The sequence below is a fragment of the Saccopteryx bilineata genome, chromosome 5, assembly GCF_036850765.1.
Source record: "Saccopteryx bilineata isolate mSacBil1 chromosome 5, mSacBil1_pri_phased_curated, whole genome shotgun sequence".
NCBI classification, from domain to species: domain Eukaryota; kingdom Metazoa; phylum Chordata; class Mammalia; order Chiroptera; family Emballonuridae; genus Saccopteryx; species Saccopteryx bilineata.
Genome location: NC_089494.1, coordinates 237,485,926 through 237,511,843, shown reverse-complemented (window position 1 = coordinate 237,511,843; position 25,918 = coordinate 237,485,926). Strand labels below are relative to the sequence as shown.

The 25,918-nt window shown below is 39.8% G+C and overlaps 2 protein-coding genes across 6 annotated transcripts in view; one reads left to right on the top strand and one right to left on the bottom strand.

Moving 5' to 3' along the window:
- The first annotated feature begins 17 nt into the window (after positions 1–17).
- Positions 18–16,888, top strand: LIAS (lipoic acid synthetase). 3 transcript variants are annotated; one of them, XM_066233684.1, is made up of 11 exons: positions 20–185; positions 1,013–1,185; positions 2,181–2,274; positions 3,610–3,690; positions 6,306–6,462; positions 6,548–6,605; positions 8,022–8,150; positions 10,893–11,038; positions 12,088–12,158; positions 13,319–13,430; positions 16,684–16,888. In XM_066233684.1, the coding sequence occupies exons 1-11, from the start codon at positions 141–143 to the stop codon at positions 16,689–16,691; spliced, it is 1,074 nt and encodes a 357-aa protein (XP_066089781.1). In that variant the 5' UTR covers positions 20–140; the 3' UTR covers positions 16,692–16,888. The 3 variants fall into 3 exon arrangements, with proteins under 3 accessions (XP_066089782.1, XP_066089781.1, XP_066089780.1); XM_066233683.1 differs by lacking the exon at positions 16,684–16,888 and adding an exon at positions 15,431–15,641 and having other exon boundaries at positions 21–185; XM_066233685.1 differs by lacking the exons at positions 2,181–2,274; positions 6,306–6,462; positions 6,548–6,605; positions 16,684–16,888 and adding an exon at positions 15,431–15,641 and having other exon boundaries at positions 18–185.
- A 6,772-nt stretch (positions 16,889–23,660) lies between these two features.
- The window catches only part of UGDH (UDP-glucose 6-dehydrogenase), a 33,447-nt gene continuing 31,189 nt past the window's right edge, over positions 23,661–25,918 (bottom strand). For all 3 annotated transcript variants that reach the window (XM_066280693.1, XM_066280694.1, XM_066280692.1), the window contains one exon: positions 23,661–25,009. In XM_066280693.1, coding sequence (XP_066136790.1) covers positions 24,899–25,009 — 111 coding nt within the window. In that variant the 3' untranslated portion in view covers positions 23,661–24,898. The remainder of the gene's footprint in view (positions 25,010–25,918) is intronic.

Sequence of the window (25,918 nt, the reverse complement as noted above, 5' to 3'; positions counted from 1 at the left end):
ACCAATCGCGAAGCAGTTTAAAGTGCCACCGGGTCAGTGGTGACTCGGGTAATCTGTCATAAATCGTGCGGCGGTTTGTGGGTCTGTCTTTGCCTGGGAGTTAGATTCCCTGACCCTGCTAGAAAACAAAAAAGAGAGAGATGTCCCTACGCTGCGGGGTCGTCGTCCGCACCGCGAGGCCCCGGGTGAGCGGCGTGATGTGTAGGTTGCAGGCGTGGAGAGGGGACTTCCATCTCTTCAGTGCGCCCAATGATAACGCCAGCACTGAGCATTACCTCTACCCAGGCACTGTTCTAAACCTTTTTTATGTAGTATCATTTAATTCTCCCAACACCCCCATGTGATAGAGTCTCAGGTATTGGTTTTTTGTTTGCAGGTTGGCGGACGCTGATAACTTTTCTTTCTGTTTTTTCAGTGATTTGTACTCTGTACTGTATTTTATTGTAGCATTATAGGAGCACTTCGTTGAGCACCTTTTACTACTTGTGTTGGACTCTTACTATGTACTAGATACCACTCTGGACGCTGAGTACACAAACCAATGCTCTTTCACCAAGACAAGAACAAGTGCTGTAGCATTCACCATTAACAGGAGCTCTTTTTGAATTGTTCAAGGTTCTTTTGCGTCAGATGTACTGATTTGTGAATTTTATAGTGTTCGGGGCTATCTTGTCACGTTTGTATTCAGATCTAGAAGCCAGTGGTTTCTTATGGTCAACAAATGTACAGTTTACTCTTAAACAACATGGATCTGAACTGCAGAAGTCCACTTATATGGGCTTTTTTTTTTTTTTTTTCAATCAGTACCGGTACTGTTTTCGCTCTGATTTTTGGAGCCCGATGGGAAGTTAGGATTGTATGCGTTGAGCCAACTCATTTTTATAGGGGATTTGAGCATCCTTCGATTTTGGTATCTGCAGGGGAGAATGGGAAGAGAGAAGGTATTACATAGGTTAAAAGTAAATTATTACAAATCCCACTAGGTAAATGTCATAATGAACTCTTTCTTTAGGTATTTGGAAAATATTTATGCAGTCCAGTCAGAGCAGAAAGTTCCTTGCCAGATAAAAAAAAGGAATTTTTACAGAATGGACCAGACCTTCAAGATTTTGTGTCTGGTGATCTCGCAGATAAGGGCACCTGGGATGAATATAAAGGAAACTTAAAACGCCAGAAAGGAGAAAGGTAATTGAAATTTTGAGATAATTTCAATGTCCCATTTCTTCATCGTGCATTATCTTCAGATATAGCAAAGTCCTACAATATATTTTCTTTTTTATTTATTTTTTTCTACAATATATTTTCAATCAGACTTTTTAAATTTAGCTTAAAATCATTAGAAAGAAGTGATCACAAATATAAAATGGGTAAGTAGGCAAAATTGTTGGAATCCTTTCCTTTTCTTGTGCTCTCTGACAGTTTTCCTTCAACTTTCCCAGAACTTAAGCATCTTACACCTCCAACTCCTATTTTGTATCCAGCATCAGATTTCTTCAGAAAGTGAAAGTTAATTACCTTGCTACCAGTCTATTAGACCTGGATAAATTTTTCATTGTAACTGGGTGTTTATGATCTGACTTGTTGCTTCTCGAAGTCTGTGTACATATGACCTGTTGATACCTTGCATTAATTTAAAAGAATGGTGAGGTAATTTCATGCAGGGGACAAATTGTTTTGCTGGATACTTTACCTGACAACGTCTAGATCACAGTGGGTGAAGTCAAGGGGAACCTGAGAATACACAGCAGTCTTCACTCCAAATTTTAGATATTTTCTGTTTAAGAATCATACAATCTACAATAGAAAGTAGAACAGAAAGTACACTTGTGGGATCTCTCCTTATTTTGGACAAATATAGAATTTTTGGTCAGTGTTTATCATTGCAGAATGAGACATTCAAAATTTCCTCATTCTTATTAGGATGATGTTACTCTGTTCCTTTCTGAAAATAGACATGAGTATAGTGTCCTGTTAAACACAAATATTATTGTTTTCTAAAGTGTTTGAGCAAGCCTAAATTTGAATCACTGGTTTTACTCCTATGGTAAAAATTATAAGAGTTAATCCAGGATCATGGGGGGAAACCCTCTTAACTCAGAATTGTAATAGATCAAAATAACTTCAAAGCTGTACGATTATTTGGAAATATGTTTGTTAATGATAGTTTTGGTTTTTCTCAGATTAAGATTACCTCCATGGCTAAAGACAGAGATTCCCATGGGAAAAAAATACAATACACTGAAAAATACTTTGCGGAATTTAAATCTTCATACAGTAAGTTGTCAAAGTGTTAAATATTTCTCTTGGCCCTGGCCGTATGGCTCAGTGGTAGAGCATCGGCCTGGCGTGCAGAAGTCCCAGGTTCGATTCCCGGCCAGGGCACACAGGAGAAGCGCCCATCTGCTTCTCCATCCTTCCCCCTCTTCTTCCTCTCTGTTTCTCTCTTCCCCTCCTGCAGCCAAGCTCCATTGGAGCAAAGATGGCCCGGGCGCTGGGGATGGCTCCGTGGCCTCTGCCTCAGGCACTAGAGTGGCTCTGGTCACAACAGAGCGACGCCCCAGATGGGCAGAGCATCGCCCCCTGGTGGGTGTGCCGGGTGGATCCCAGTCGGGGGCATGTGGGAGTCTGACTGCCTCCCCGTTTCCAGCTTCAGAAAAAATATATATATATATATTTCTCTTAACCAAAAGCTGTAAATTTTCTGTGTATATATACCTTCAAAATTAATAAAATAGATAATAATAGCAAGGAAAGTGAATAAAGATGTTTAGGATGCATTCCTATCAGTAATGGAAGTATATTTAGAAATCATTTTCCCTGCAAAAGAAACAAAAAATAATTGAAATTTCTAACTTCTTATTTAATGGTGGATAAAAATAAGATTTTCTGCAACTTAGGAAATGAGGGTTTTGGGGTGTTTTTTTTTCACAGAGACAGAGAGAGGAACAGATAGGGACAGACAGACAGGAAGGGAGAGAAATGAGCAATGAGTTGTTCACTGATTGCTTTCTCATATGTGCTTTGACGGGGCGGGGGCTACAGCAGAGCAAGTGACCCCTTGCTCAAGCCAGCGACCTTTGGGCTCAAGCCAGGGTCGCTGTCTATGATCCTACGCTCAAGCCAGTGATCCCATGCTCAAGCTGGTGAGCCCACGCTCAAGCCGGCGACCTCAGGGTTTCGAACCTGGGTCTTCCATGTCCTAGTCCAACGCTCTAGCCACTACGCCACTGCCTGGTCAGGCAGGGTTGGTTGGTTGGTTTGTTTGTTTATATTACAAGTTAAGAACATGCTTGTTGGAAAGAGTATAATATTAAATGTGAAACATCATATACATAATCCCAAATGCTAAATGCACTACTTTAACTAGTCAGTATATATCCTTCAATACCTTTTTCTTTGCACATGTAAAATATGTACATTTATATAGTTTTTAACTTAAAAAATGGCATCCTAATATATATACAGTTTGGCAGTTTAACAGCATTCTTAAATAGTGAATTTCTTCATAAATATATTGTAAAGTTGTACAGTGGAAAGTGCCTGGTCACCCATTTGTTTAGCTGGTAAATATTTTCAACCTGATCTTACTCAGTTTCCTTTTACTCAAAGGTGTGTGAGGAAGCTCGATGTCCCAATATTGGAGAGTGTTGGGGAGGTGGAGAACATAGCACTGCCACAGCCACGATCATGGTAAGGCCACGCTCAAACTCTAAAGGTTTAGTCTAGAAACTGAAAGGAAATTTTTTGTCTCTCTCCTAAAAATGTACATTATGTACCTCTGATTAATTTTTTGTTATATATGAATTTATGCAAAATGTGGGGGGGGGGCTGACAGAATAAACCAGCCTATTGTGATCTCTCCTTATTCTGAACACATATAGAATTTTGGGTCAGTATTTTTCATTGGGAAATGACACATTCAAAACTTCCTTCTTCTTTTTTATTAGGATGGTGTTACTCTGTGCCATTGGAAAAGATAGACATAAGCCTAGAGCCCCATTAGATGCAAATGTCAGTGTTTTCTAAAGTGTTTGAGTAAGCCTAAATTTGAATCTCTGTTCTTAATAAATCTGAGTAAGTCTATTATTGATTCTTCTAGCTGTCTGACAGTTAATCATGTGCTATTTTGAGCTATATATCCTATTATTTTTTGGAAATGTTACTATGGTTGCTCAACTTGTTTTTTTCCCTAAAAAAATAAAGAATTTTTCTTATAGGTCTTTTGGTTGGCTGGGGTTCAGCTGATGTTGACTGAGCTTGAGGTGAATTCTTGGAAGTAGGTTGAGTTCAGGTCTGCTCTGAGTTTTATTCTCCTTAGACCAGCAACTCTTCAAGGCATTTTTTTGGTGGGGGGGGGGGTATTTTTCTGAAGCTAGAAACGGGGAGAGACAGTCAGACTCCCGCATGCGCCTGACCGGGATCCACCCGGCACGCCCACCAAGGGCGATGCTCTGCCCACCAGGGGACGATGCTCTGCCTCTCCGGGGCGTGGGTCTGCCGCGACCAGAGCCACTCTAGCGCCTGGGGCAGAGGCCAAGGAGCCATCCCCAGCACCCGGGCCATCTTTGCTCCAATGGAGCCTCGGCTGCGGGAGGGGAAGAGAGAGACAGAGAGGAAAGAGAGGGGGAGGGGTGGAGAAGCAGATGGGCGCTTCTCCTGTGTGCCCTGGCCGGGAATCGAACCCGGGATTTCTGCACGCCAGGCCGACGCTCTACCACTGAGCCAACCGGCCAGGGCCTCAAGGCATATTTTTATCATGGAGAATGGGAGGCAGACCAACCATCTGTGCACATTTGAGGCTTCTGCTTAGACATGCTTGCTATCATTCTGTCGGCCACAGTAAGTTTCATGGCCAAGCCAAACATCAATTGAAATACAGACAGCTGTTCATTCATTAGGGGCAGCATGCAAATTACATAGCAAATGGTAAGATGTATAACCTTAATTTGGTAGCATAAGAATTGGGATTAACAGCATAGTCTGTCATATTTATTCAGAGGAGTATGGATATTGAGGTGTTGAGGTTAAACCTAAATTATGTCTGGGCATGGATGTTATTTTAGGTGAGGGACTGTAGACTTTTATGAGGTAGAATTTCTTCTGATAATGCAGAGCCAACAGGGGTTTTATTCAAGTTATACAACCTCAATTCTTAAAGAAGGGAGTAATTCTGAATACTCTATGATGGAAATCTCTGTTTTCACCCCTTACCTGGTCCCCTTTCCCACTGTTGACTCCATAACTGATTCCTAGAGAGAATTCATTGTTTCAATAAAATTCTGTGAGACATTGGACCTAAGCATCATTGCTGTGTGTCCCCTCTGAGAGAGTCAAGCATAAAGGGGGACAGGATCTTTCTCCCCCAAACTACAACCCTACTGTGGGGCTTTGAAATTCTTGTGGCCCCAAAACCTCTGCAGTAGCTTTGTTTGCAGGGGGCAGAACATGGTAGTGACCTGTGGCAGCAGAAGCAGTGTCCTGGAGAAAGAGTGATACCCACAGAAAGCAGATTATTGACTTTTTGTGTGTTTTCTGTTTCATCGGTTTAAGGAGCTGTGCCTTCTGTTTAATTCCTCCAGAGACCTGCATGTTGATATGTGAATTAAATATTTTTCTTTTAAAATCATTTTATTAATATTAAAGATACAAAATAATCTTTATAACTTACGTGTAAGAATACCAATACAACCGACACCCTGTTGCCTCCAGTATGAGATAGTGTTAGCATTATCTTTTTTTTTTTTTTTTTTTTTTTTTTTTTTTTTTTTTTTTTTTTTTTAAAGGGGTTGGGTATCAGACCACACTGAGGTTTTTTTTGTTTGTTTGTTTTTAATTCATTTTTAGAGAGGAGAGAGAGGGAGAGAGAGGAGAGAGAGACAGAGAGAGAGAAGGAGGGAGGAGCTGGAAGCATCAACTCCCATATGTGCCTTGACCAGGCAAGCCCAGGGTTTCGAACCGGCGACCTCAGCATTTCCAGGTCGACGCTTTATCCACTGCGCCACCACAGGTCAGGCAGTGTTAGCATTATCTTTAAACCCACCTGTGTATCACCTGCTGATCCCATATCCACTCTCTTTTTCCTTTAACACCATTCTGAATTCTAAGTTTATCATTTCCTTTCCTTCTTGTTTGACCACATTTCATTTGTATCCCTTAATTATTTATATATTACTTAGCTTTGAATGTTTCAAATTTCTTATAAACAAAGTCAAATTGTATTCGTTCTTTGTAACTTGATTCTCTCAATATTATATTCTTGAGGGTCATCTATATGTTTGATTTAAGTTGTAACATCTCTATTCTAGTTGATGGGTGACACATGTACAAGAGGTTGCAGATTTTGTTCTGTTAAGACTGCAAGAAAGCCACCTCCATTGGATGCCAATGAACCCTACAATACTGCAAAAGCGATTGCAGAGTGGGGTCTGGATTATGTTGTCCTGACATCTGTGGATCGAGATGGTTAGTGTGTCATCATCACCTCTCCCAGGAATTGGCTCTTACTAATTGTGACATCATCTTTAGCAGTGGACTCTCTTGTTTCTAGATATGCCTGATGGGGGAGCTGAGCACTTTGCAAAGACTGTCTCACACATAAAGGAAAGGTACTTGTTTTGGCATTTGCTTGTATAATTTAAGGACTTTTTTAAACTCATAAATTCAGTTTCTTTAATGTCTTTACTTTAAAGCAGTAGTTATTAACCGTTTGGGGGATGTTATATACTCCTCTAATAATGTGCTGGGAATTATGTGGTCTTTTCTCCAGAAGTACATATGAACTACACATAAATATTTGCAGAAATTTTAGGGATTCAGGGCAAAAACTTATCTATGGATCTTTGGATTATAGAGCCCCTGCTTCAAGTTTGAGTGCATGTCTGAACTTTGGGTAATTTAGAAGAAGTATAAAACCGCAGTCTTCTAGAACTGATTTTGAATAAGGAATAAAGATGAGAGATATTCCAATTGTTATTTGGAATATATAAATCTTGGTATAAATTGTATCCATTCATTTGCCCTTGGAATTTTGCCCATAATCCATATTTTTATATTTTAACCTCATCTGTTTAAAAAGCTTTAAAAAGAGTTATGCTTATTTCCTATAGCTCAGTGCTAGTCTAGCACCTACACACTTAGTAAATGTGTTTTCAGTGATTCCCACACTATATTTAATTTTTTTATAGTTCATTAAAAAATACTTTTGTTTCTAATTTACTAAATTGATTTCACAAACTACTAATGGGTCTCAACCTCCAGTTAACAGTGAATTATAGGGTGTGTTATTTCAACATCTTTTATATCCACCAGGGGATATATGTGGTTCTTTCTACATCTCTTCCCTCTGGAAACAGCTCTAAAAGCTTTGCACTTGGTTTGTGGAAAATTTGTCAGCTGTCCCAGTCATCAATACTGCTGTTAGAGAAAGTAGCTTTATGAGCTAGTTCATGTTTTAATGCTTGAACGCATAGATATAGCCAATATAAATAGGAAGATTAATATTTAGCTTGTATTTTATTTAAGCAAAGCTCTTGACTCAGCAACTCAGAGTAGCCCTTAGCACTTGTGAAATATTTGCCTAGAGGAAGGGAGGAGGGTTCTATTTGAAGAATTTTAAAAGAAATCAAAATTAATCAAGTAATGTTTATATTCATATAGAAATGTCCCAATTTACTTTCTTAAGAATCAAAACTATTTTACATTTAACATTTCAATATTTATATTTTAATTCCAAAAAATATTTTTTTTACTATTATCAGTAAAGTTTAAAAATCTATGTATTCTGATTGTTATTTGCATGTAAATGTGTTTTAACCACTATGTACATATTATTTGATGTTCTGGTTTGTTTTTTCATTTTAACAGTTCAGATGTAAACATTCGTGTGTTCCTGCTTTTCCTGGCAGGGTTCTAAAGATCACTGTGTTAAACTGATGTAGAAAGAGTGGGGTGATTTCTGTTTTGACCAGCAGTTATGTTACCTCTTTTCCTTGGTTTGATACCTATCATTTTTTTCCCCTTAGGAACCCCAAAATCTTGGTGGAATGTCTCACCCCTGATTTCCGAGGAGACCTGAAAGCAATAGAGAAAGTCGCTCTGTCAGGATTAGATGTATATGCACATAATGTAGAAACAGTTCCAGAATTACAGAGGTGATTACACATGCAGAGTAATGTTGGAAAGTTTTCTCGCTTTTTTCAAAGGAGAACTTCGTAATTAACTTTTATAAAGTGAACTTTAGTTTAACAAAAACAGTGTACATATGTCTGTTACAGAAAAATCTGAAAATATAGCCAACAAAAAAGATGATCAGCACCTATAATATTTCTATCCAGTAATATCAATTTCTAACATCTAAGTGTATAAGCTTACATATTTATATGTTTGTTTTGTTACACATACATAACGAGCCTTTCCCCCCTTTTTTACATGTGCCAATGAGTTTTTTCAAAAAACCATTTTCAAAAGAGAATTACACAAGAGCAGTTCCTTTGATTATAATTAAACAGAAAAGAGCCCTGGCCGGTTGGCTCAACGGTAGAGCGTCGGCCTAGCGTGCGGAGGACCCGGGTTCGATTCCCGGCCAGGGCACACAGGAGAAGCGCCCATTTGCTTCTCCACCCCTCCGCCGCGCCTTCCTCTCTGTCTCTCTCTTCCCCTCCCGCAGCCGAGGCTCCACTGGAGCAGAGATGGCCCGGGCGCTGGGGATGGCTCTGTGGCCTCTGCCTCAGGCGCTAGAGTGGCTCTGGTCGCAACATGGCGATGCCCAGGATGGGCAGAGCATCGCCCCCTGGTGGGCAGAGCATCGCCCCTGGTGGGCAGAGTGTCCCCCTGGTGGGTGTGCCGGGTGGATCCCGGTCGGGCGCATGCGGGAGTCTGTCTGACTGTCTTTCCCTGTTTCCAGCTTCGGAAAAATGCAAAAAAAAACCAAAACTATAATTAAACAGAAAAGAACTTGAAAATGCATTTGGCATTAAGATAGGCAGTAGCGATTCTAAAAAGAAACTGGAATTATTCAGTTATATTTTAAATCTCTTTTTAAAAACAAACATTATGCTTTCTTACTTTTCCTAAAAATTTAAGTAGTTATGTTCATATTTCAAAAAAACAAAAAGGGGGGAGAGAAGAAGGAGGGGTGGGGGGGAGGGGCACAAAGAAAACCAGATAGAAGGTGACGGAAGACAGTTTGACTTTGAGTGATGGGTATACAACATAAATGTCAAAATAACCTGGAGATGTTTTCTCTGAATCTGTGTACCCTAATTAATCAATGTCACCCCATTAAAATTAATAATAAAGGAAAAAAATTTTGGCTTCAAGCATGATTAATACATTCATTTTTATTAATTTTAGTAAAATATTTGAAAATGGTTTTGTTAGCTTCTGGAAATTATACTGTGATATATTATAGAACTTGAAAAAAGTATGCAAAATCATAGCCATCATTTCCACTAAATTAGAAACATTAGGGAGCATAACAGATTTAGTGGGGAAATACTTTCAGACAGTAAGACTTTCTATATTATCAGTTTCTTGGTTTTTATGTTTTTTTTTAACTTCTTTGACTTTTCTTTTTTTTAAGATTTTATTTATTGATTTTAGAGGATAGAGAAAGAGAAAGGCTGAGGGAAGAGCAGGAAGCATCAACTCGTAGTAGTTGCTTCTCATATGTGCCTTGACAGGGCATGCTCAGGGTTTCTAACTGGCAACCTCAACGTTCCAGGTTGAGACTTTATCCACTGCACCACCACAGGTCTTGTTTATTTTAAAACTCGTAAATTGGTTCCCTCTCCTCTCTGTGAGCTAGTCTCTAATTAAAAATAACCACTACAGCCTGACCAGGCGGTGGCACAGTGGATAGAGCATCAGACTGGGATGCCGAGGACCCAGGTTCGAGACCCCGAGGGCGCCAGCTTGACCGAAGGCTCATCTGGTTTGAGCAAAAGCTCACCAACTTGGACCCAAGGTCACTGGCTCGAGCAAGGGTTACTCAGTCTGCTGAAGGCCCACGGTCAAGGCACATGTGAGAAAGCAATCAATGAACAACTAAGGTGTCACTGCACAACGAAAAACTAATGATTGATGCTTCTCATCTCTCCTTTCCTGTCTGTCTGTCCCTGTCTATCCCTCTCTCTGACTCTTTCTGTAAAAATAAAAACAAAAACAAAAAAACCACTACAGCAATAAATTAATTACACAAAATAAAGATGTGTTTGAATTCAAAAGAATGCTGGTTTAACATCGGCAACTTCCTATCCATTGAGCCTTGTCCCCATTTAAGCCATGGTAGTTTGACCCCTGTTGAAGTCTGGCACCCAGTCTGTTACAACCCTGTCACAGCTCTTGATACCACCACCAGTGGGTGCCACTTACCCTGGTTTCACTTAAACATGAGCCTTTCCAGTGAAAATTCCAGAATTGTGCATGTTTTTACCTAAGAGATGTCAATGTTGTATACTCACCAGCAGAGGGCAGCTCAGTCTTGAGTAATAAAAGTTTCAGACCTGAAATGTGGGTTTAGGTTAAACAGTTTTTTCTTTGTTCAGTATCGAAATTTCCTTTCACTCTTTTTCCCTTTATTCTTGACTGCTCCTTATAATCACCCATTCTGAGCTTCAGAATTCTGGTTTTTCAATAAATACTTTATAAATTGAGTTACTTTTATTTTAGTTTTCTCTACTGTAGGCTTGAAAGGCCTTAAAAGTCAACAGCAAGGGTAGTGAAGCCTTATTTTTTATCCTAAATTAACAGACATTTGTGCACAAATTCTATCGTTGAACCATATGATGTACTATGTCTAGACTGTACCTTTCTAGTCTTTCGTGGTGCTTCCGTAACTGTGCTTAGTTGAGCTTGCAGTTCTTCTTGCTGACGCCAGCCCTGCTGTTTCCAAGGAAAGTTCGTGATGCCAGGGCCAGTTTCGACCAGTCTCTACGTGTACTGAAGCATGCCAAGGAGGTTCGACCTGACGTTATTTCTAAAACATCTATAATGTTGGGCTTAGGCGAGAATGATGAGCAAGTATACGCAACAATGAAAGGTAATGAAACTGAAAAATGAAAACGCTCCCATTTAATTTGAGTAATAATAGAAACACCACTTTGAAGGCCTGGTTATGCTTCCGCTATAGTCTCAGTGAAAGTGCCCGCAAGGACAGAGTGTAGTATAAAGTTTTGAACAGTAACATAAAAGGGAACAGAAGTGTGTTAGCACTTTGTGGAATGATATGCAGGAAGCTCAGGATATGAAATTTGCACACCATTTTATTTCCTGCCCTTTTATCAAGTAAAAACCTAATTTTGCCCACTTTTCTTGTGCAGTTTTTGGACAATTTTTGAGAGGCATCCAGGTACCAGGAGCTCTGGCCCGCACTGACAGTTCAGAGATGAATAAAATGAAGCCAAGTCTTTGAGAAAGAGCTTACTGATTGTCACATAATGTGATCTTTTGGACTTTGCTAACCTTAGTCCCATATAAGCCCATTTGCTTTGTGATTCTTGGGTTTTTTAATTTTTAAATATAAAACCTTTTAGATTACCTGAAAGTTGGCCTTCTTGCAGCTATTATTGTTTCCAAGAGTAATAAGTTCAATAGTAATTAAAAGCTTTCTTTACCACAGTGCATACTATTTTACTATAAAGATTCTGATGTCAGAGATTAAATCACATTCCCCAGAGCATATATTGTACAATTAGCAAAATCCTAATATAGCATGTCTGGTGTATAATAGGGGTGTTTTGGGGCCTTTGATACACTGTTCTCTTCATCTTTTCTGCCTAAGAGCCTCTTGCTCTAGGCATTTCCCACCCCCATTTTTAAAAGCATTTATCCCATAGTATCGGAGTTGTTCATCCTTATACCAGCCCCACATGAATGTCTTAGGCCAGTGTTTTCAAGCCTTACCATATTTCTAGGCACGTAAGTACCTTTGAATGGATGGGACAGTCTTATTTTCCAACATCAGGATTATAGGTCAGGATAAAATTCACACTGTTCTGAAATAAAATGGTGTTCTGGAAAATTATGCTTAAGTCTACAATTTTAGCATCATAAAAACATCTGCCAATATGTGTACTTTCCTCCCTCTAGCACTTCGTGAGGCAGATGTGGACTGTTTGACTTTAGGACAATATATGCAGCCAACAAAGCGCCACCTTAAGGTACAGCTACCATGAATTGCCAAATGTTGATTGGTAATTTGAATTAAATTTTTATTGTCCAGAGAGAAAGCTTCTGGCTTTTAGTAATATATTTCATGTACTATATTTTCTTTCTTTTTAAAATTTTTCCATTGATTTGAGATGGGGGGGAGGGAGAAGCATCAATCCGTTGTTCCATTTAGTTGTACGCTCATGGTTGCTTCTTATACTTGTCCTGAGCAGAATGAAACCCACAACCTTGGCACACTAAGGTGGTGGTTTATCATTGAGCCATCAGTCAGGGCCTCTTGTATATTCAAGTTCCAGTTTCCATTTTATTATCTACATGAAGCAGCTACCCTGGCACTTATCTGCTGCCCCCATAATTATATGACTTAAGTGAACCAATTAAAAATATTTAAAAGTTGGGAAATTGCATTCATTCCCAACTGGTGATCTTATAATTTGTTTTGGAGTTACATAATGGCCAGCGTTGAAGTAAGAAAGAAGCTAGTCTTCCTGTTTTTATATGGGACATGTATTCATTCAAGAAACTTTTCTTGCCTGACCTGTGGTGGCGCAGTGGATTAAGCATCAACCTGAAATGCTGAGGTCACCGGTCTGAAACCCCGGGCTTGCCCAGTCAAGGCACATACAAAAAGCAACTACTATAAGCTGATGCTTCCTGCTCCTCCCCCCTCCTTTCTCGCTCTCTCTTTCCTCTCTCTAAAAATCAGTAAATAAAACCTTTAAAAAAAAAGAAACTTTCCTTTAGTAGTGATCATGTGCCAGACACAATGCTAAGCAGAAGATACAGGATGAGTAAGACCCAGTCTAGTCCTCAAGACTCTTAGAGGAGTGACTAATTCTTGATTATACTTGTTAGTAAATGAGTGATACAGATATATAATCTCTATAAATAATCTCCTTTCTCTGTCCTTTGGAATAACTCATATAAAATTGATATGTTTCCCCTCTTCCTAACTCCCTATAATTGGGTTCCGATAGAGTGGCCAACAGGTAACCAGTAGACAGGTGGCCAGTGAGGAGGGAGAAGAAACCTGGATGCACCAGGATAAATTAGGAAGTTAAATCGACCCTGAATGCATGGGTATCAATTTTCTATAGACTTATAATGATTTGTGGAGATTCTAGAGTCAATACTAATTCTTTTCATCTAGGTTGAAGAATACATTACTCCTGAAAAGTTCAAATACTGGGAAAAAGTAGGAAATGAACTTGGATTTTATTATACTGCAAGTGGCCCTCTGGTGCGTTCCTCATATAAAGCAGGTGAGTTAGACTGCAGGGGATGGCTTCATGTGGACCTTAATTTCCGCATTGAAATTGTAATAGTTGTGGCTGTCTTTTGTGAAAAAGAAAAAGGCGAGGGGGTGGAGAGCATCCTTAGGAGATTTGCTCCATATAGGTTATATTGTGGGGAAATTTTCTCTTATACCTAGTTTGTTCATTAAATGAAGAATCCTTCCCTTCCCTACTTTAATATTTACTAGCTCAGCTATTGTGATGAAAGCAGAAGTAATCAGTTTATTCTATGTGTGGATTTCAATAGTAGGTTATTCAGAAGTGACAGAGATCAGTCAAGCATAGAACATGGTTTTCTGAAAAATGTGTAGTCATTTGACAGTGAAGCCAGCTGCATCTCTTAACACCGAATTTTAGGTCAATTTAAACCCTGAAAAGTGTGTACTTGATAGCATTGCTGCTTGTCCCATTAATATCTTTCTGCTTTTCCTCCCAGAAGCAACAAAAAAAAATCTGTAAGATATTTTCCCTGTAGAAATTTTCAGTGTTTTTACTAGCTACAATGCAATTTTTCACCTTTGTGATTTCAGCTCTTATTTTGATCAATAGTTTGAGCTGACTAATGAAAATAAAAGCCTTTCCAAGAGATTAAAAATCGTGTGGTACTGGCCATCTTAAAAGGCCTGTGAGGATGTATCTGAAAATTGAGTTTAATCCAAATAATCTTGATGGTGTTTTCCCTATCAGTTAGATGTAATAATTATAATTTTTGAATTAAATTAGGCATAAATTCTATTTAAGAAAGCTAATGTTCATGTGTTAGTAATGTTTAGTGTATTCCTATAAAGAAATTTAATGAAGTCACAGCTTATCCTAGTTATAAAACCCAAGAATTTGATTCAACACTGACTGACAGGATGTGGGGACTTTGGAAACCAATAATTATAAGTTATTTATTCTTTAAGCAGTGCTGCTGGTGAGCTAAAACTATATGTAGAAAATAGGAAACAGCTCAGCTTCCAGAGTGGTTCAAGTAGAGTACTATCATTTGTAAGAGTTTTAACTTTGTTGGTCCTTTTTTTTTTAGTGAAGTTTCTAACATTTATAAGGAACTGAATTATGAACATTTTAATGCTTTTAAATTACCAGTAGAAGATCAAATTCTGGTAAAAGAGCCTTAGATTCAGGTCGGATCATGATAATGTTGGTTTTACCCCTGTCAGATTTAGATAGAGGTATGGAGCCGCACAGGTTATTCTCTCCATCACTTGATAGTTTATGAGCCTTGGGATTCTTGGTGATTGTAAATGGATAGAATAGTTGCAATTCTACTCGTGTATTTAGATGACAAAGAGAAGTTAATCAGACTTCTCATAAAATCAGACCTGCCGTCCTGAGCGCTGCCAGTGAGCACTGAGCTGTGCTTAACAGTGGTAGACTAAACGGAACCCTAATGATCTGAAAAGTGAGTGTGTCCCCTCTAAGCAGCTAACTCACTGCACAGGCACAGCTTAGGGGGTGGGAGAAAGCCCGTTATAAATGAAGAGCACTTGCTTCCCTAGAGGGGAATAACTAACGAGATTCCGTCAGATGAGTCTGCTCTACTGCAACGAGGTCTGTTTCATGAACAGCAGAGCTAGGCTAATAACTTAGCAGAATTGCTCCCTGAAATGAATTGTGCCAGCAGCAATACTTTCGTCAGTGAAGAGGAATAGATAGTGCAGATAGTGTGGAATAAATGTGCAAAGCAGACCCACAGACAAAATGAGAGTGATTTCTTTATAATATTGAGTTACTAGAAAGAAGGAGAATAGAGACTGTAGTGATAAAAACATTTTTTAAAAATAATAATGACTAATTGTTGGGGAAAGAGCCAAAGATATAGGGGATATTCTTGCCATTGAGATCTGAGAAGAGAGGGTTGGCAATAAACACCAAAGTCATCTTTAAAGGGAAACACTGTAGGTGTAATTATTCTGAGATAGACTTGAAATTGATATTGATGTATTTTCATTTTTCCTAAATAGGTGAATTTTTCCTGAAAAACTTAATAGTGAAAAGAAAAACAAAAGCCTTCTAATACTTAACAAGACATTCAGGATCACAGGAATATTTAGAATTTGATTCCATTTTTGCCAACAGAGGTGGTGGCAGAATGTCTGTACTTCACTGGAGGAACTCCAATTTTTTTGGTTTTAAGAAAAATGTCAATAAACTGTGCATATATAATTATAGTAATTTACTTGTCTTTTAGCATATCTTTTTTGTCCCAATAAAAGATTGCTTGCTATGATGTAACCATAAAAGATCTGTGAGTGTACTGGTACAGTATAATTTTAAAAATACATTACAAATGCCTGACCTGTGGTGGCTCAGTGGATTAAACATCGACCTGGAATGCTGAGGTTGCTCGTTCAAAACCCTGGGCTTGCCCAGTCAAGGCACATAAGGGAGTTGATGCTTCCTGCTCCTCCCCCCTTTCTCTCTCTCTGTCTCTCTCTCTAAAATGAATAAAGTCTTTAAAAAAAGAAAAATATTAAAAAATATATTATTACAAACTTCTAGAAAATCTTAAGCCTCTGTTATGTGTATATCATTGATTCATTTCTGATAAATGACATACTGTGATGAAACAGTCAATATAGATTGAGACTATGATCAGATTACTTATAATAAGCATATGTTGTTTATATAACAGTATAACATCACTAGAATAATTTTGAAAAGCTTAAGAGTTTGAGTGTTGGTTTTTACATTGGTATGACTACTTTAGACCTACAAGGTAGTTGTGCATTGATTACTTGTTTAGGGCCTATGAAAAAAAGACCACTATATTGTGCAAGACAGAACGAGAACCTAAGAATAGTTTTTACATGCACATGCACTTCCCCTTTTATTCCTCACATCACTTGGGAGGCGGTAATATATATCATAGTAGTGATCTGAGTAAGGACTCTTTCCTTAGTACTGGGAACTTTTCACTCTGAATCCTGTCTTTATTCTGCTTCTCACAAAGGAAGTCTTTAGATGGCTCTATTGTAAAATATGTCATGTAGATAGCCAGTTCTGTTTAGAATTTTTAAATACGTGAACTAGTGTTTTTTACTAAAAGAATTCATAACTTTGATAATTAGTTACATTTTAATTTAATTCATGAGAGTCATATATTCTTTGGTTCACTTTCTCTATAAATCCTAGTAAATTTAGCTGTGTAAAATTAGCTCTATCACTTTGAATTTAAACATCTCTGACACCCATCCTCCCTAAAATCTATTTTCAGAGGAATAATAGATTAGACTCTGATGTTTCCTAATTTTGCACAATGAAGGCGAATGCTAATGAGACAGCAGAAGAATCTTTTCGTCAAATGAAATTTTCATGGAAACCCAATGTAAAAATTAAAATGACATTTTATTAGCACAATGTAAAAGTTTCAGATTGGTGACAACTATATATAAAAATAGTGGCTGGTCAAATAAAGCTATTCTGATACAAATGTGAAATTGGGAGTCATTTGCAGTCTTTTGTTGGCCTCAGAAGTCTACTTTTTTGTTTTATTTTGGATACACAGTAATGAGAAAAATCCTGACTGACACAGCTAAATAATAATAAACTATAACAAAATTTAAAACACCTCATCTTGCAATCCAAGGACACTCCAGTTAAACTTAATCCAAAAACTGGAAGAAGAGTAGCAGAAAATATTTGTTTGAAAGTAGAATCACAAATAGTATCTTCTGGATTTGTTATTCATTCATTATTGCATAACTGGCCATTATACCATGAATATGTGGCCATATGCCTGGGTCTTGCTGGCATTGACCGTGGTAAACGTGCTATAGAGGTATACTCCCATGCACAACTGTATAAGAATGTACAGGCTTGAATTTTTAAAAGGCCAAAGCAGAGAGCTTTGACCTTCGTAAACAACAATGCATTAATAAGTGCCTTAAAATGCACAGACATGTCTGGAGGTCTCTACAGAAATGCTTGATTAGGCAGCACAAGTTAAGGCATCACTGGTCTGCAATGTGTTAAAATATGTTAAGTGCCTATTTTAAGTATGATCTTTTTATTTCTGTAACACAAATGACATTTTTAACAAAGTAAAAGTGACAAATGCACATGGTCTTTAAAAAAACTAGTACAGGGGTCCGTGCCCCTTTTCCAACCACTGGACCAGCCAATCCAATAACCTATCTCCTGTTTGGTGAGATAATAAATGGCTTGACTAATGAAACCAATTTAAATAGGAGTTTCTCTTCCTTGAAGCTGAAAGCATCTTAATTTTAGAAGTATTATTACATTAACAAATGTGAGCATCAGTGACTGTAGGCAGAAAAATGGGGGAAAACCCCAAATAAAAATTCAGAATGTGAGGAGAACATAGCAGGTGCAGGAGCTGAGAGGGATGTGAATACAAGTCCCCCTAGGGACTCTTAGCAGCTCAGAAGTCACATGCACACCCTTTAACACACACTTAAGCTAATGATACACTGGGAGTTTTTGTGTATTTGCTTTTGTTTTTTAATTCAGTGAGAGGAGCAGAGGCAGACAAACTCCCACATGCGCCCCACCGGGGATCCACCTGGCAAGCCCACCAGGGAGCGATGCTCTGCCAATGTGGGGCCCTTGCTCTGTTGCAAATGGAGCCATTTTTTAGTGCCTGAGCAGAGGCCATGGAGCCATCCTCAGCGCCGGGACCCAACTTGCTCTAATTGAGCTATGACTAAGAAGGGGGGAAGAGAAAGGGGGAGGGGTGGAGAAGCAGATGGGTGCTTTTCTTGTGTGCCTTGATCGGGAATGGAACCCAGGACATCCACATGCTGAGCCAAAACTCTACCACTGAGCCAACCAGCCAGGGCCATGAGACAGTTTTAATGTACTTTTATTGAGCTCCCATGAAAATTTTGACAATGATTCTCTTGCTAAAATTTTGACCGCTCGCCCTGGCTGGTTGGCTCAGTGGTAGAGCGTCGGCCTGGCGTGCAGAAGTCCCGGGTTCGATTCCCGGCCAGGGCACATAGGAGAAGCGCCCATTTGCTTCTCCACCCCTCCCCCTCTCCTTCCTCTCTGTCTCTCTCTTCCCCTCCCGCAGGGAGGCTCCATTGGAGCAAAGATGGCCCGGGCGCTGGGGATGGCTCCTTGGCCTCTGCCCCAGGCGCTGGAGTGGCCCTGGTCGTGGCAGAGCGACGCCCCAGAGGGGCAGAGCATCGCCCCCTGGTGGGCAGAGCGTCACCCCTGGTGGGCGTGCCGGGTGGATCCCGGTCGGGCGCATGCGGGAGTCTGTCTGTCTATCCCCGTTTCCAGCTTCAGAAAAATACAAAAAAAAAAAAAATTTTTTTTGACCACTGCATTTTAATTTTCAAGTGTTCTTTTAATTATTCCAATAAAAATATAGCATCCTGTTTTTGTTTCAGAGCTGCAATTTCTTTCCATTTTCCCTCTAAAGATAGTTTTTTGAAGTTGGGGTTCTTTGCCTTGAGCATTGTCTGTTTCCTTCATTTTGGTCTCTGCCTTTTGCATTGAAGGCTCTCCTCAAATGCCCAGTGACCCTTGCTCTCCATGCATACATACCAAGTGTTGAGCCACTCTAAAGCTAACGGGAAGCTGGGGTCGGGAGAGCTATATAATTGATAAAATTTCACTATAGAATGCTTGAGGGTGAGCTAGATTTTTCAGTGAAGGACTCTGAAATGTTGATTATTTCTCTAAAGCCATTCAAGTTTTCAACGACAAAAAAAAAACCCTCAGTCTCCTGCCATGAAGGTTATAGACTTGGCTGCCAGCTTTCTCAGAGCCATATGGTTTAAAAGCAAGTAAGGGGCGAGGGGGGGGGGAGTAAGTTAAGAAGGGGAGTATGGGTCTCTTCAGGATGCAGGTTTCAACTTATTTCCCTTGTTTCCAGCCTGGAATCTCACAAACACCGCCCCCAAATTTGAAATTTTCTGATTCCATTCCTCCTAAAAATAAGCCTCTTAATATCCTATGAAAGTAAAGGGGTGGGAAAGGTTCTTTCTTGCTGTGGGGTAGGGGAGAGGCTTGGCTGTGTCTGTTCCTTATATTGTCTTCCATCTCAGTCCCGTTTTCAGGCGCTTATCTGAACACCGCCTCTTGTGGTATCTGCAGCCTCCAATTCTTGAGCTGTCCTATGGGACCAATTACCTGCATCTAGAAGGCACCCCTCACGCAGCCACTGGGCTTCCGCTTGCTCTTTGCAGATACTGCACCTCCCACTGCTTTCCACCTTCTAAAAATTGGTTCAGGCCCTGGCCGGTTGGCTCAGCGGTAGAGCATCGGCCTGGCGTGCGGGGGACCCGGGTTCGATTCCTGGCCAGGGCACATAGGAGAAGCGCCCATTTGCTTCTCCACCCCCCTCCCCCTCTCCTTCCTCTCTGTCTCTCTCTTCCCCTCCCGCAGCCAGGGCTCCATTGGAGCAAAGATGGCCCGGGTGCTGGGGATGGCTCCTTGGCCTCTGCCCCAGACGCTAGCGTAGCTCTGGTCATGACAGAGCGACGCCCCGGAGGGGCAGAGCATCGCCCCCTGGTGGGCAGAGCGTCGCCCCTGGTGGGCGTGCCGGGTGGATCCCGGTCGGGCGCATGCGGGAGTCTGTCTGACTGTCTCTCCCCGTTTCCAGCTTCAGAAAGAAAAAAGAAAAAGAAAAAAAAATTGGTTCACATCTCTCATCCACTGGGGCCTCCTTTCCCATTCTTTGTACCTATTTATAGCTTTCTTATTCCTTTACTCCCATTTTAGTAAGGTTTCAGGAGAGAATGAAACTAGCATGTGTTTAATCCAACACTTATAACCAAAAATCCAGACAGTCATTTGACCTGCCGGCTTTTCTTTAGGGCAAACAGGGAGCCGGAGTAAACTCACCCTTAGTGCCCACACTGCATTGTTTTTATCATTCATGGCTATTTTCATATTTGGTCTGTTATTTCTATGTTTTAGCTTCTTTACAAGCTAGCTTTCATTCATCAATGTCTTCCATTTCTTAGCACCTCAACAGCATCTGCCTCATAGTATAAAGACACCTAATTTGGGATATTTTAAATAGGGTTACCTGAATGTGAGTACAAATGAGCTTACTTACACAGCTAGACCTTAACCTCACCTGCTTGTCTTGCCGCACACTACCCCATCTGCCCCATCCCTAGCCCCCTGTAGAACCTCAGACCCCTTTCTAACACGTGGTTGGGAGTCTCCAGAACAGCAGAGCATGCACTCAAATCCTTCGCTGCTGCTGCTGCTGCTCCTGCTAGGTAGCCCTATCCACATTTTGATAATTTCCTTAGGATGTTATTGAATTCTTCTGCCTAAGGCCACAGGTTCTCACTCCTCTTATTACCGTCTCTTAAATTAGAGTGCTTTCCATTTCAAGTAAGAAAAGCTCCTAGCCCTGGCCAGGGTAGTTCATTTGGTTAGAGCAGTGGTCGGCAAACCCCAGCTCGCAAGCCACATGCGGTTCTTTGGCCCCTTAAGTGTGGCTCTTCCACAGGATACCACGTGCAGGCGCTACCTCGATAAGAAATGTATTTACCTATACAGTTTAAGTTTTAAAAATTTGGCTCTCAAAAGAAATTTTAATTGTTGTACTGTTGATATTTGGCCCTGTTGATTAATGAGTTTGCCGACCACTGATTAGAGAGCATCATCCTGCTACGCCAGGTAGCAGGTTCAACTTCCAGTGGGGGCACATGCAAGAATCAACCAATGAATGCATAAACAAGTAGAACAACAAACTGATGTTTCTCTCTTCCTTCCTCTCTAACTCAATAAGAAAAACTATTCAAACCGTTGTGACCTTGAGCAGGTTATTAATCTTTCTAGCCTTCAGCCCTTCATCTGAAAAGGAGGATAGGACTGATCTCAAAGGAATTACGTGAGGAATAGATGAGAAAATACACCCCGCAGGCCTAGCAAAGTGCCTATCCTGTACTGTGCAGTGTTCATTACAGTTCTCTTAGTGATTCTAGAACCTAGGTGTGGCTCTGGCTCAGTGGGACCAGCCTGACATGGTGTCTTACTGGAGTGCCCATCACCTGCCAGCCACTGTGCCAATAAGATCTTTGTGTCAACATTGATCTCATGTAATCCTTGTAACTTTTTGAGTTAGAGATGAGTTATCTCTATTTTACAGATGAGAAAAATAAGATTTTCAGGGAACTCAGCAAAGGTATCACATGCTAGTAGGTAATGCATTCAAAATTTGAACCTGGAAGTCTTACGTGGAATAACAGATGGTTTTTAGAGAGCACATTGTGGGAGAGATTTTAGTATTTTATATACCCTTCTGTATCTATTTGAATGATTTTTCACCATTTCCATGTACCATTCTCAGTTTTTTTTGTGTGTGGTTTTTTCATATTTTATTTATTGATTTTTTTAGAGAGAGAGAGAGAGAGAGAGAGAGAAGGGGGAGGAGCAGGAAGCATCAACTCCCATATGTGCCTTGACCAGGCAAGCCCAAGGTTTCGAAACGGCGACCTCAGTGTTCCAGGTCGATGCTTTATCCCACTGCGCCACCACAGGTCAGGCCCCATTCTCAGTTTTAATTATTAGCTAATAATCTCATCACTATGCACTGACCACCACAAAAAAAAAACAACAAAAAAAACCAAACAAAACCTAGCTAGAAAAATAATAACCATGTATCAATTGTTTTTTTTAATAGTGTTTAGTTTTCTTAGTGGGGGAAGAAAAGGCTAACCACATTCTTGGAACTTTTCACACCAAGTTCTCAAGTTGCTGTGTTAAGTTACCTCCCTAGTTTGGGTTTTTTCCTCCTCACCACAAACATCAGGTTTACATGGTTCTTATGAGCCGTCTTTTGCCCATTTTCCTCCACTTACAAATTCTATTACCTTTTAATCAATATTTGACACATTAAAAAAAAAATCAGCCCCAGGCATTGAAGCATGCTACAGCTAAAAACCAGTGCCTAATTCTATTTGCTTTAGCAAGACATTCTTGGATTATAATGCCTTTACTAGAATATAAAATTATTAAGCAGAATACAAAAATGTTTTCAAGAAGAAATGTAAAGCAAATTCTAACAAGCTCATACTCTCTTTTTTAAATCTTTTTAAAATTGTTTCTTATTTTAGGGAGGGGTGAAAGAGAAAAACATCAATTCTTGTTGCATAATACTTGTTGTTCCACTTTACTTACGCATTCATTGGTTGATTCCTGTACGTGCCCTGACCAGAGAACAAACCCACAACCCAGCCAGGGCTCATCCTCTGCAGAGACCAGCTCGGCATGGGTGTGCACGAGAGGGAGGTGCTGCAGGACTTTAGAAAAAACACACAAGAGACAACATCAAGATGGGGACAGGAGACTCCTAGGCTCTAGGACTGAGAGCCCAGATCTCTGCAGCCTCATTGTATTTATTTCTTTGATCATCAAGCAAATTAGCAGAGCACAGACTCAGGAACAGAGAAGGATGATTAACTAAAACTTTGCAGGTATGCAGGAAAAGGCTATGAGGTTCAGAAGCTCCCAGGAAACAACCTCATCAGTGCTCGCAGGGGTAGCGTTCTGTCCCCGCAGGACTTGGTGTCCCAAAGTCCGCACAGAAGACTTGTTTCAGGGCAGCATTCCAATCTCCAGCCATTTTCCTACACAATCCTCGCTTACAAATCTAATCTTATGAGTATGTTCAAATACCTAGGGTTTGTCTTTTCAGGGCTCTACAAACTTTTGATTGAAGAGCCAGATAGCCAATATTTTAGGTTTTTTGGGTGAAGGGGCAAACTTGGGGACTTACATAACCTTTTTTTTGTGTGACAGAGTCAGACAGAGGGACAGATAGGGACAGACATGAGAAGCATCAATTCTTCGTTGCGACACCTTAGTTATTCATTGATTGCTTTCTCCTATGTGCCTTGACCATGGGCCTTCAGCAGACGGAATGACTCCTTGCTCAAGCCAGCGACCTTGGGGTCTCAAACCTGGGTCCTCTGCATCCCAGTCCAACGCTCTATCCACTGCGCCATTGCCTGGTCAGGCTACATAACTATTTAAAATGTAATTATGTGAAAAAACATTTTAGCTCACAGGTGGTTCGCCAGATTTGGCTCATGAGCTATAGTTTGCTGCCATCTCGTCTATTTGCTAAATTCCCTCCCTTCTTGCATCATCTGAAAGTATGATTTAATGCCCTTTTCTCAAAAAAGCGTGAATTTTTTCCTATCTGTCAGACTGTCATGACTCACTAGTTCTTTGCACTGTGACAAACATACACCCACACAGTTGTTTATGTAGAATACTTTATTTATGTATTTGATATCTGTACAGATGTCTGTCCTTATCTTTATATTTGTCTCTGTGTTCTTACTGAACCGCATTAATTCCTAGGGATAAAGCCTGTATCTGTTTAACTCAGTTTGTACACTTTTAGCAGAGCATAAACGTCAAATGGACATCTGACACATATCAATAATAATAAAACAAAAGGGAAAAACACCAAATATAAGTCAACAAGAGACATAAGAAAAAAGCAGATAGAAATACAAAGATTCTTTTTTTAGAATTATGCTATACATAATTTGTAAAATCTATGTCTTTAAGTTTATACATGAGATTATATTTGGCTTTCCCTTTTTTTTTGTTTTTCCTTTGGCTTTCTTATTTAAAGAAAAAGGGAGGAGACTGCAACAAATAATACAAATAAAAATGCAAAGTCAAGGTAACAAATATTTTTGGCTCTTGGACTAAAAACAATAATGATCAGTGAAGAAAAACGAGAAGTGAAATGAAATAGACCATACTACTGACACTCTCTTTATGTTAAAAATTTAATCTCATTTGGATTGATTAGAAATAAGTAGTGATGACCTTTCTGGGCTAAAAATCAGTGACACAGCTCATTAAAACAAAAGGGTTATTTCCAACATGGAAGCATAGGACAAATATCAGAAGCATAAAAAATTTAAAAAGCATAGAAGGACCCATGTTGTCTCCTGCACCCTCCCCCTAAGCTCAGAGACAGCAGTGGTCAGGAAGACACCTTCCCCAGTAAGCCGGAACCTAAGTCTCCATGACTCTTTCCAAAAGGTTAACAGGGTCTGTACAGTATTTTATGAATTAAAATACACATTTAATGACAAGTAACTAAACTGATAATCAGAAAAACTGAAAAGTACCTTACCCTTTACAATGTGATATTAAAGTGCTGCCTGTGGATATTTTGTAAAGTAAAAAGTGTTTGAAGTTTAATTTTTGTTTTACAAAAATCGACACCATTAAAACCAACATGATTATCTGCCCTCACCCAACCTTACTGAGGTAATAATATTATAAAAATATGTAAAAAATATTCTAGATTCATAATTACTAGAAATGCTGATTCCCATAGAGCTAGTATAAATTTATTATTAAAAAAATAGTTTTGTTTCTTTAAAATCACTTGGTTCATTTACCATTAAATATCAGATAGATATATGCTATCCTGAAGTACCAAAATAATTACAAATAAAAATGGCAATTGTTTATACTTTGGGTTTCTTGTTAGGTGGATCCTGAAGACTAAACTTTGGAATTTCACCAGAAGGAGCATATGGAAATCTCTTTGAAGACACCTTTTTGCCAATTGTTTCAATCTAGAAAAAAAAGAGATTTTAGAAAGAAAATTGTTAAAAAGTATAATACATAACACATAATACATAAATGTAAAAACTATATAATGAATTATTATAAGAGGGAAAGCAGAAAATGATTTTCAAGTTGTCTGAGTTGTGCCTGACTGGCGGTTGCACAATGGATAGAGCATCGACCTGGGACACAGAGGTCCCAGGTTCAAAACCCCAAGGTCTCTGACTTGAGCGCAGACTCACCAGGTTGAGCATGGATCATCAACATGATCCCTAAGTTGTTGACTTGAAGCACAAGGTCACTGGCTCACTTGAGTCCCCACCTCTCCCCCCCCCCATCAAGGCACATATGACAAGCATCAATGAACAACTAAAAGTTCCTGACCAGGTGGTGGCGCAGTGAATAGAGCGGCAGACTGGGATGCAGAAGTACCCAGGTTCGAGACTCCGAGTTCGCCAGTTTGAGCGCGGCTCACCTGGTTTGAGCAAAAGCTCACCAGCTTGGACCCAAGGTCACTGGCTCGAACAAGGAGTTACTTGGCCTGCTGAAGGTCCGCAGTCAAGGCACATATGAAAAGCAATTAATGAACAACTAAGGTGTTGCAACAAAAAACTGATAATTGATGCTTCTCATCTCTCTCCATTCCTGTCTGTCCCTATCTATCCCTCTCTCTGACTCTCTCTCTGTCTCTGTAAAAAAAAGAAAAAAGAAAAAAACAACTAAAAGTGATGTAACTACGAGTTGATGCTTCTCATCTCTCTCTCTCTCTCAATAAAAAGAAGAAACTGCTGAGTAGCTATGAAAGATCTCGCTATGAAAGATCTCTGGTTCCTTCCCTATTTTTTGTTGCTACACCCATGTACACCATACAGACATTCTCACTTCTGCCAATCCCAACACCAGATCCCCTCCTCAAC